Raw genomic sequence first — 11,667 nt, 5'->3', positions numbered from 1 at the left:
CGTGAACCAGGGTCTTGAAACCAAAACGGACTCCCGTGTATTGCATATTCCTACTTATACGTAGTATGTTTTAATACGTTTGTTTATTTTGTTCATGTATTCTATTTTATTATCTTGCTATTGCACATTCTTCCCTAACTCCTGATGTTTACGTACACATTGTAATATTTGTTTGTACTCACCTAACCCTGGTTGAATCCTAAATATAATGAAACCCCGTACTTTAGTTGTTATGATGAATATAAATCTGATCTGTGGTCTGTTTCAGGCCTGAGGCTCGATCGACTGGTTTGATGGAGCCAGCCAGTGGAAACTATGGGAAATACAGTACCCCCCCCGCCCCCCGCCCCCCCCCCCTGCAATGGAAAAATGAAACGCACACAGCACCACCAACACTGCCTCCACGCCTCTTCATTACCGCCTGTTACCAGATCAACACTTACCCTCTTTGTTTCCGAGGGTCTGTCCTCCATCATGTCTCTGAGGCTGCTGCCCGGCTTAATGGATAACGACGATGACGATGACGGGACGATGAAGTGGATGAGCAGCTACTGGGGTCACGGGGCCGAGGAGGGAAGGACTCGAGAGCAGAGGAGCAGCTTCAAGAGGAGCAAGACCCCCAGAGAGAGGAGGGCCTCGCTGCCCACCGTGGTGAGTGGAGAATAATAATAACAATAACCTTTATTCGTACCTTTCATACAACAACGAGCTGCACATGGATCCCTCACAGAATACAGCTACCGGTACACGTTTGGGAATGAGTGCAAAACGCAGACATCGCTATGAGAATACAGTTCAAAGGGCAAAGACATTAATACAGAACAAAAGTAATGACCAGGTACCGGGGCGGTGGTGGCGAGGACGATGGGGGCGGTGGTGGGGAAGACGATAGGGGCGGTGGTGGGGAAGACGATAGGGACGGTGGTGGCGAAGACGATAGGGGCGGTGGTGGGGAAGACGATAGGGGCGGTGGTGGCGAAGTCGATAGGGGCGGTGGTGGGGAAGACGATAGGGGCGGTGGTGGCGAAGACGATAGGGGCGGTGGTGGGGAAGACGATAGGGACGGTGGTGGGGAAGACGATAGGGGCGGTGGTGGCGAAGTCGATAGGGACGGTGGTGGCGAAGACGATAGGGACGGTGGTGGGAGACGATAGGGCGTGGTGGCGAAGACGATAGGGGCGGTGGTGGGGAAGACGATAGGGGCGGTGGTGGCGAAGTCGATAGGGGCGGTGGTGGGCGAAGAACGATAGGGGCGGTGGTGGCGAAGACGATGGGGGCGACGATAGGGGCGGTGGTGGGCGAAGACGATAGGGGCGGTGGTGGGCGAAGAACGATAGGGGACGGTGGTGGCCGAAGTCGATAGGGGCGGTGGTGGGGGAAGACGATAGGGGCGGTGGTGGCGAATTACGATAGGGGACGGTGGTGGGCGAAGACGATAGGGGCGGTGGTGGCGAAGACGATAGGGGCGGTGGTGGGGAAGACGATAGGGGCGGTGGTGGCGAAGACGATAGGGGCGGTGGTGGCGAAGTCGATAGGGACGGTGGTGGCGAAGACGATAGGGGCGGTGGTGGCGAAGACGATAGGGGCGGTGGTGGCGACGACGATAGGGGCGGTGGTGGCGAAGTCGATAGGGACGGTGGTGGCGAAGTCGATATGGACGGTGGTTGGCTTGGCAACTGGAAGGTCACCAGTTCAAGTCCCGGCAAGACCAAGTGCTACCGAGGTGTCCCTGAGCAAGGCACCGTTCCCCACACGGCTCCGAACACTAGGGGGTTAATAAAGTATATCAAAATCAAATCTAAAATATAACATGTGTACTGTACGTATTCGCATTGACACAAAGTGGTTGTCCCACGTAAAGAACAGAGGCATGTTTTGTACATTTAACACGAAAGAAGAATAAAAGAAAAGTGAAAAAGTTAGAATTTTATGAAAAAATGAAAAGAAAGAGATTTTTTGGGAAATGTCAGAATTCTGCGATTTTGAATAAAAATAAAGTAAAATGAACAATAAGTGTTTGCATTGACAATAAAGCAGGTGACATACTTTGATGAAAACATCCCACTGCTGTTGCAAAGCTAGTTTTTAAATACAGATATTTCCTCATATTGAGAGAAAATGAAATGAAAAATAAAGTACTGCATAAATAAAGAATACAATAAAAATACAATGGTGTACGATACGTGTTGCATTGACATTAACAAACAGCTGCAGCTACACTTTAAAAACATCACACTCAATTTATTTTATTTTCATTTTTTGATATAAAAATATTTGCTCAGATGAATTGGTGCAGACATAGTGAGAGAACATACAAAATAAGATCCATAAATACATAATTAACATAAATAAATAATATAAGATGAATACAATGCTAACAAATATTTTAAAGGTCACCTATCATGCTGTTTGTAGGCAACAGCAGAGCTCTCAGATATTAACAATATATAAAAACATGTCTCTGAAGTATTTTGCTCCAAACTCCAAACAGATCATTCTAGCCACGCCTCATATCCCTCTGTTTCACTTCCTGTTTCAAAAGTGCTGATTTGGGGATAAAGCTATAAAATTTTTTTAAAAAAGATTTAAAAATAAAAGGGGCGGAGCTTATGCGGGACCCGGCAGCTACTGTCTAAACTAAATGCTGCCGTGATGAAACTCCATATCATGGATCATCAAGGATCTGAAACAGTCTGGAGCTCAAAGGCTTTCTCTCTTGCCGGTTACACCACAAGCTGAGTTCCTTTCTACTTCCTGCTTCTTCACACACATGCTCTCCAGCACAGGTTAGCTCTGAGTGTTAGCGATGCTAATGTAAACACCGACCATATTACGTCCAGAACAGTCGGGCATTGTTTCTGATAGCAGCGTTTCTGATTGGGCCGTGGGTCCACATTTCAGATGTTACGTCACATCGGACGCAAATCTGGATCAGCTCCGTAGTTCCCTGCGTGAGTTCCCCGACACACCGGGGACGCATGTTGATGTATAAGAGACATCAGAAAGTGACTTTTGCATGATAGGTCCCCTTTAAAATGTGTACGATAAGTGTTTGCATTGACGTTATCGAACAGCTGCAGCAACACACTAATCGAGGAAATAATAATGCATTGACAAAAAAACAAACAATGTGTCAGAGTGGGAAATCTATAAAAGTTATGAACAGTTTATAAACAAAAGGCATGACCTTATTTACACAGACACACAGATACACAGATACACAGATACACACACAGATACACAGATACACAGATACACAGATACACACACAGATACACAGATACACAGATACACAGATACACAGATACACAGATACACAGATACAGATACACAGACACACAGATACACAGATACACAGATACACACAGATACACAGATACACAGATACACAGATACACAGATACACAGATACAGATACACAGATACACAGATACACAGATACACAGATACAGATACACAGATACACAGATACACATATACACAGATACACAGATACACAGATACAGATACACAGATACACAGATACACAGATACACATATACACAGATACACAGATACAGATACACAGATACACAGATACACAGATACACATATACACAGATACACAGATACACATATACACAGATACACAGATACACACACAGATACACAGATACACACACAGATACACAGATACACAGATACACAGATACAGATACAGATACACAGATACACAGATACACAGATACACAGATACACAGATACACACAGATACACACAGATACACAGATACACAGATACAGATACACAGATATACACACACAGATACACAGATACACAGACACACAGATACACACAGATACACAGATATACACACACAGATACACAGATACACACAGATACACACAGATACACACAGATACACAGATACACAGATACAGATACACAGATATACACACACAGATACACAGATACACAGACACACAGATACACACAGATACACAGATACACACAGATACACAGATACACACACAGATACACAGATACACAGATACACAGATACACACAGATACACACAGATACACACAGATACACAGACACACACAGATACACAGATACAAAGACACATCCCATAATCATCGTTTAGTTTTCTACGCTCTTCCTTTTTTTGCAAGCTCACTCCTCACCAAGTTGAACCAATAAGTGAGAGCAAGGCATGATGGGAATTGTAGGCTGGACTGAGTTCAAAAGAAGGGGAATTATTTCAGTTTGTTTAGATTGACAGACAGTGCATCCAATCAGTGACGAGGAATCGGTGTCCAATCGGAACCTTGCTTTTTCCAGTTTAAAGGTCCCATGTCAGGGCCACACTCTGCGGGTGTTTCTCAATGTCGAGGACGCTTGCTTGGTAGCACAAGTCTTCCGAGTCGCTTGCTTCAGAAGCGAGGCAAGAATCCTTCCTGGCATTCGGAAAACGAAGAGTGGAACAGGCGAGCGGGTGTGCAGGTGTGCGTCATACGAGAGGCCCCACCTTACATTTTCCGCCACAGATTTGGAGAAATTGGTCCGTGCGCAAAGCATTGTGGGCATTTTAAGACCGCGGAGTCTACTCATGTGCAGCCTCGAAATTTCTCCAAACGAAGTACGCCGGGCTCGGTAGACTTCCAAGCATGCTGGAGATTGGAACAGCCCTTTGGCGGCACTCCATGACGTAGTATGCTTGAAATAGTGGCTCTGCAGCAGCTTTACTCGCGATTGAGAAACACCCTCTGTCCTAAACGGCTTGTTGGAGCTCTTGCCCCCTCCCTATGAGCCCAGTGGCCGTCTGCGAGACAGCGAGACACAGCGAAACCCAGCCCAAACACACACACCCGCAGCCTGGCTGGGAGTTTGTGTGTGTGCTCACACACCGACTCACAGCCTCGCCGCGTCCCGCCGTTTCAGGGAGGAGAAATCGGCGGAGCTGCAGCTGAGAAAAGATTGAGTGTGTGTGTGTGTGTGTGTGTGTGTGTGTGTGTGTGTGTGTGTGTGTGTGTGTGTGTGTGTGTGTGTGTGTGTGTGTGTGAGGAAGTCCTCAGATTGGTCAATTTGGACCAATCCGTGGACTTAACGAAACGGCTCCACATATTGGTCCATTTTGACCAATCCACGGAGGGGTCGTCGTTACGTCACTTGTTTCCCGGAAGAAAACAATGGAAAAAGAGAAATGTCCAACGAGGCGTTCTGGGGCAGCAGACAGGTCTTCTCTGTGTTACGCTGCGTCCACACTACAGCGTCGACAGCTTCAAAAACAGTTTCCAACGCATCTGCCCATTCACTTTGAATGGGGTGACGTCACGTTGCCTCGCTTTTCGCCGAACTGAATTGTGGGTAGCAGAGCAGTCCGTCTCCGCCGGAGACGCCGGAGTAGCCAGCGCCAGCCAATCAAATCCTGTTTCTGAAAATCTGACAGCTCAAGCCGTAGCCAATCAAACCGCGTCTAAGCTGGGAGAGATATCCCGCCGTTCATTTCTATATTTCAAAAAAAGGAGAAACTAATTATCGCCGTAGCAACTCACCCGGTTTTGTATGACCAGCCCCTCTTCACCTACCGGGACACAAATCGGAGGAACCAGCATGGAGGGAGGTGGCAGAGGCAGTGGGGGAAACTGGTAGGGTTTCGCCTGTTTGGGGAGTTTATATATATATATATATATATATTTATATATATATATATATATATATTGCTCCCATAAAATCCCCGGGGGTTTTTGCTTTGTATGTCGGGGGCGGGAGATTCATGTGATTGGTGGTTGGTCGCGTTGCTCGAATAAAATCCCCAAGCTCCAGACACGCCCAGCTCCAAGCTATTTTTGAAACTGTCGTGTGGACGCTCCGTGAGAGTGTTACTCGCTGCAGGGTGCACTCTGAGGGGTGAGACTCTGCAGACCGTTCACATGCAGAACAACCTTCATAACAACAAGGGAACGGGTCAGAACCAGAAAAGCATGACATGGGACCTTTAAAGATAATGTCGTGTCTCCTCGTTTACTTTTGCTTTTTGTTGTGTCTTTTGAAATGTTGTAGTTCTTTTTGAATGTTGTAGTTTTCTATTTTGAAGTCTTGTTCTGTTGTGTTTTGTGAAATATTGCGTGTTTTTTTTTTATATTGTTGTGTTTTGACCTTCAGGGCCACCGTCTCATTGCGCAGGCACTTATAAAGCTGAACATTTATTCATCAGACTCGGAGCGTACACCGAGGAGGCTCCCAACATCTATTACCTCTATTTCACATTTATCAGTTTCTAAAAACATATCGAAGAAGAATTTCCTGGAAGCAAAATAAACCAAACTCTCAATATTGATCTTGTTTTGGCTTGCAGTGCTTAGCCTTAATGCACGTTTAATCTCTTATGGAAAATACAGTTTACTTCGACATGCATTACTTACATAGGTTTTTGGTTCATTTTAAATCGAACATTGCCAAAACTCACTGCAATCAAAGTAGTGATTGAATAGTATTAGTTTGCTTGTTAACGATACGACTCGACACGATAATACTTTACAGCAGCTCCATGTGTAACATCAACATTAGACAGATATCAACACAGCAATGACTTCGAGATGCAATGGAAGTTTTTGATGAAACAGAAGTTTTTCTCTTCCTCTGTTTGATCCACAGTCTCAGTTAGACGCCATGAGTCTGCATCGACTCCACGCAGCAGCCATTTCTTCCTCCTCAGGCCACGGGAAGAGGGAGGAAAAGGGGGAGATGAGAGGGGAGATGAGAGGGGAGATGAGAGGGGAGATGAGGGGCGAGGTGAGGCAGCACCAGAGAGCTCGCCGGGCCTCCTCAGACGACAACAGCTGGTCCAAAACTCCAGTAGCAGAGAACCGGATCAGCACCATCCCAGAACTCACCGAGTCCTTCGAGAGGAGACTGCAGATGAGGGACACGAGGAGCGAGGCTAACCCGGTGAGCAGGGGGTACTGCTGGTGTCTTTGTGCTTTGAAAAGCACTAAATAAATAAAATAAAATAAATTATTATCTAAATCTAAATCTAAAGTGAAATCCAAAGAGCTGTAGTTCCTTAGCCCAACATTAGCCACCTTTAGCTTAGCGGAGGTGACGTGAAGTCATGTGACCTTGCTGTAGTTCCTTTATAGCCCAACATTAGCCGCCTTTAGCTTAGCGGAGGTGACGTGAAGTCATGTGACCGTGCTGTAGTTCCTTTATAGCCCAACATTAGCCTCCTTTAGCTTAGCGGAGGTGACGTGAAGTCATGTGACCGTGCTGTAGTTCCTTTATAGCCCAACATTAGCCACCTTTAGCTTAGCGGTGGTGACGTGAAGTCATGTGACCGTGCTGTAGTTCCTTTATAGCCCAACATTAGCCTCCTTTAGCTTAGCGGTGGTGACGTGAAGTCATGTGACCGTGCTGTAGTTCCTTTATAGCCCAACATTAGCCTCCTTTAGCTTAGCGGCGGTGACGTGAAGTCATGTGACCGTGCTGTAGTTCCTTTATAGCCCAACATTAGCCTCCTTTAGCTTAGCGGTGGTGACGTGAAGTCATGTGACCGTGCTGTAGTTCCTTTATAGCCCAACATTAGCCTCCTTTAGCTTAGCGGTGGAGACGTGAAGTCATGTTACCGTGCTGTAGTTCCTTTATAGCCCAACATTAGCCTCCTTTAGCTTAGCGGCGGTGACGTGAAGTCATGTGACCGTGCTGTAGTTCCTTTATAGCCCAACATTAGCCTCCTTTAGCTTAGCGGTGGTGACGTGAAGTCATGTGACCGTGCTGTAGTTCCTTTATAGCCCAACATTAGCCACCTTTAGCTTAGCGGTGGTGACGTGAAGTCATGTGACCGTACTGTAGTTCCTTTATAGCCCAACATTAGCCACCTTTAGCTTAGCGGTAGTGACGTGAAGTCATGTGACCGTGCTGTAGTTCCTTTATATCCCAACATTAGCCACCTTTAGCTTAGCGGTGGTGACGTGAAGTCATGTGACCGTGCTGTAGTTCCTTTATAGCCCAACATTAGCTGCCTTTAGCTTAGCGGTGGTGACGTAAATTCATGTGACCGTGCTGTAGTTCCTTTATAGCCTAACATTAGCCACCTTTAGCTTAGCAGTGGTGACGTGAAGTCATGTGACCGTGCTGTAGTTCCTTTATAGCCCAGCATTAGCCACCTTTAGCTTAGCAGTGGTGACGTGAAGTCATGTGACTGTGCTGTAGTTCCTTTATAGCCCAACATTAGCCACCTTTAGCTTAGCGGTGGTGACGTGAAGTCATGTGACTGTGCTGTAGTTCCTTTATAGCCCAGCATTAGCCACCTTTAGCTTAGCGGTGGTGACGTGAAGTCATGTGACCGTGCTGTAGTTCCTTTATAGCCCAGCATTAGCCACCGTTAGCTTAGCAGTGGTGACGTGAAGTCATGTGACCGTGCTGTAGTTCCTTTATAGCCCAGCATTAGCCACCGTTAGCTTAGCAGTGGTGACGTGAAGTCATGTGACCGTGCTGTAGTTCCTTTATAGCCCAACATTAGCCACCTTTAGCTTAGCGGTGGTGACGTGAAGTCATGTGACCGTGCTGTAGTTCCTTCATAGCCCAACATTAGCCTCCTTTAGCTTAGCGATTTGAAGTCATGTGACCTTGCTGTAGTTCCTTTATAGCCCAACATTAGCCTCCTTTAGCTTAGCGATGTGACGTGAAGTCATGTGACCTTGCTGTAGTTCCTTAATATCCCAACATTAGCCTCCTTTAGCTTAGCGGTGGTGATGTGAAGTCATGTGACCGTGCTGTAGTTCCTTTATAGCCCAACATTAGCCACCTTTAGCTTAGCGGTGGTGACGTGAAGTCATGTGACCGTGCTGTAGTTCCTTTATAGCCCAACATTAGCCTCCTTTAGCTTAGCGGTGGTGACGTGAAATCATGTGACCGTGCTGTAGTTCCTTTATAGCCCAACATTAGCCACCTTTAGCTTAGCGGTGGTGACGTGAAGTCATGTGACCGTGCTGTAGTTCCTTTATAGCCCAATATTAGCCACCTTTAGCTTAGCGGTGGTGACGTGAAGTCATGTGACCGTGCTGTAGTTCCTTTATAGCCCAACATTAGCCACCTTTAGCTTAGCGGTGGTGACGTGAAGTCATGTGACCGAGCTGTAGTTCCTTTTTAGCCCAACATTAGCCACCTTTAGCTTAGCGGTGGTGACGTGAAGTCATGTGACCGTGCTGTAGTTCCTTTATAGCGCAACATTAGCCACCTTTAGCTTAGCGGTGGTGACGTGAAGTCATGTGACCGTGCTGCAGTTCCTTTATAGCCCAACATTAGCCACCTTTAGCTTAGCGGTGGTGACGTGAAGTATGATGATGGTGGAGATTATCCTGCTGAACTAAACGTGTAAGTATCATAAACGTTTCTTTGACTCAGAGATTATTTTCTGACATAATCCTAAATATAATGGAGTAATCCCATTGGACCAGGGAGATGCTGCCTTCATGCCTTTTGCATTACACCTCTTCAATAACAACATGTTCACACACATTGAGGCACACACTGATGATATTAAAAGTCTCATATTGTCTTCCTCAGGCTGATGAGGACAGGTTGTGTCCGATCTGTGAGGAGGAGACGCTGCAGAGCGGAGTGAAACAGCTGCTCTGTGCACACCGCGGCCACAAAGAGGTAAAGACACCACAGAAAGCATAGCAAGTGTTTTCTTGCTCCTCCTACAGGTGGGGGCGGAGGGGGGGCTATTGCATATCTGTCCCCGGGGCCGTTATCTCACATTCATCCGGCCGTGTGGATGCATGATAGCAGCTCCTGCATGTGAGAGCATGATGTGAAGAGCACACTAACAAACACTAACAGCTGATCCAGGTTTGAGGTACTTGTACTTTACTTGAGTATTTACATGTTGTGCTACTGTGTACTTTTACTCCACTACATGTATTTAATACCTTTAGTTACTTCACAGATGAATGATGTGAAATCTAACCAAGTGTTGAATCAGACTTTAGTTCCACCTGGAGTGAATCCACCAGCTACCCTGCAGTCTACAAAGTACTTCAGACTAGCTGCACCTTCACCAGCTACCCTGCAGTCTACAAAGTACTTCAGACTAGCTGCACCTTCACCAGCTACCCTGCAGTCTACAAAGTACTTCAGACTAGCTGCACCTTCACCAGCTACCCTGCAGTCTACAAAGTACTTCAGACTAGCTGCACCTTCACCAGCTACCCTGCAGTCTACAAAGTACTTCAGACTAGCTGCACCTTCACCAGCTCTGAGAACACTTTCATGATCAATCATTATAAAACATATATATATTATTCTGAAATGGACCAATCTGCACAACGACTACTTTCACTGTCTTTCACTATATTTAGATGAGAATACTTTCTACTTTCACTTGAGGAACATTTTGAATGCTTTTACTGTAACAGAGTATTCCTACACTCTGGTACAAGATCTGAGTACTTCTACTTTTACTCAAGTACAAGTTCTGAGTACTTCTACTTTTACTACAAGATCTGAGTACTTCTACTTTTACTCAAGTACAGGATCTGAGTACTTCTACTTTTACTCAAGTACAAGTTCTGAGTACTTCTACTTTTACTACAAGATCTGAGTACTTCTACTTTTACTCAAGTACAGGATCTGAGTACTTCTACTTTTACTCAAGTACAAGTTCTGAGTACTTCTACTTTTACTACAAGATCTGAGTACTTCTACTTTTACTCAAGTACAGGATCTGAGTACTTCTACTTTTACTCAAGTACAAGTTCTGAGTACTTCTACTTTTACTGAAGTACAAGATCTGAGTACTTCTACTTTTACTGAAGTACAAGATCTGAGTACTTCTACATTTACTGAAGTACAAGATCTGAGTACTTCTACTTTCACTCAAGTACAAGATCTGAGTACTTCTACTTTCACTCAAGTACAAGATCTGAGTACTTCTACTTTTACTGAAGTACAAGATCTGAGTACTTCTACATTTACTGAAGTACAAGATCTGAGTACTTTTACTTTTACTCAAGCACAAGATCTGAGTACTTCTACCTCTCCCCCCCCCCTGCAGGAGGCGGCCTGTCGGGCCAGGAAACGTTCAGAGGAGAGGAGGAGGTCTGAAGACGGACTGATCCCCTCTGAGAGAGAACAACACACACCCTGCAGGAAACTGTCTCTGAGGAGACATCGCTGATATCACTGAGGAGGAGGAGGAGGAGGAGGAGGAGGAGGAGGAGGAGGAGGAGGAGGAGGCTTCGTTCTGCTCGTAACATTTCCTGAACTCTGTGGTGTGACGTTTAAGTGTTAAACTCTCAGGGCCCGTTACTACGTCTGTTTTGAAGATATTTCCACTTTTTCTCCCAGTCAAAAGTCACATTCTACAGAATATATATCTCCCTTTGTATACAAAGAATTACAAATCTGACTTTTACCAGAAGTTTTGGGGGGGGGGGGGACACAGGAAGAAATGTGCCACAAATGTGTGTTTATCTCAATAAAAGCTAATGTACCTGCAGGAGTTTTGCTTTCTGAGTTTTCACCCTCTTGGTTCTGTGCACTGTGAGCTGCAGCTACATTAAATTGAACCCTGAGCAAGGGCAGGACCAAGCTAAAGCAATACAAGTTACACTTTAACAGTTGAAAGGAATATGTGCCTCTTTTATGAATGAGATGCTAAAAAGTAAGCAGGTCGCCGCA

At 45.7% G+C, this 11,667-nt stretch overlaps 1 protein-coding gene across 1 annotated transcript; it reads left to right on the top strand.

Moving 5' to 3' along the window:
- Positions 1 to 474: 474 nt before the first annotated feature.
- On the top strand, positions 475 to 11,168 carry LOC117441909 (leukemia NUP98 fusion partner 1). The gene is made up of 4 exons (XM_034077925.1): positions 475 to 651; positions 6,640 to 6,933; positions 9,550 to 9,642; positions 11,042 to 11,168. Exons 1-4 carry the CDS (start codon positions 475 to 477, stop codon positions 11,162 to 11,164), a joined length of 687 nt encoding a protein of 228 aa, XP_033933816.1. The 3' UTR covers positions 11,165 to 11,168.
- The last annotated feature ends 499 nt before the right edge of the window (positions 11,169 to 11,667 follow it).

Source organism: Pseudochaenichthys georgianus, unplaced genomic scaffold, assembly GCF_902827115.2.
Source record: "Pseudochaenichthys georgianus unplaced genomic scaffold, fPseGeo1.2 scaffold_2141_arrow_ctg1, whole genome shotgun sequence".
In the NCBI taxonomy this organism is placed as follows: domain Eukaryota; kingdom Metazoa; phylum Chordata; class Actinopteri; order Perciformes; family Channichthyidae; genus Pseudochaenichthys; species Pseudochaenichthys georgianus.
Note: the sequence above shows the minus strand (reverse complement) of the source record. Positions and strands in the feature narration are given on the sequence as shown.

Bases quoted from the DNA above. Each gene is read 5' to 3' on its own strand.
- LOC117441909 (XM_034077925.1), top strand. From the start codon at position 475: ATGTCTCTGAGGCTGCTGCCCGGCTTAATGGATAACGACGATGACGAT. The intron at 652-6,639 runs GTGAGTGGAGAA...TTTGATCCACAG, and splicing joins GGGCCTCGCTGCCCACCGTG to TCTCAGTTAGACGCCATGAG. The intron at 9,643-11,041 runs GTAAAGACACCA...CCCCCCCTGCAG, and splicing joins CACACCGCGGCCACAAAGAG to GAGGCGGCCTGTCGGGCCAG.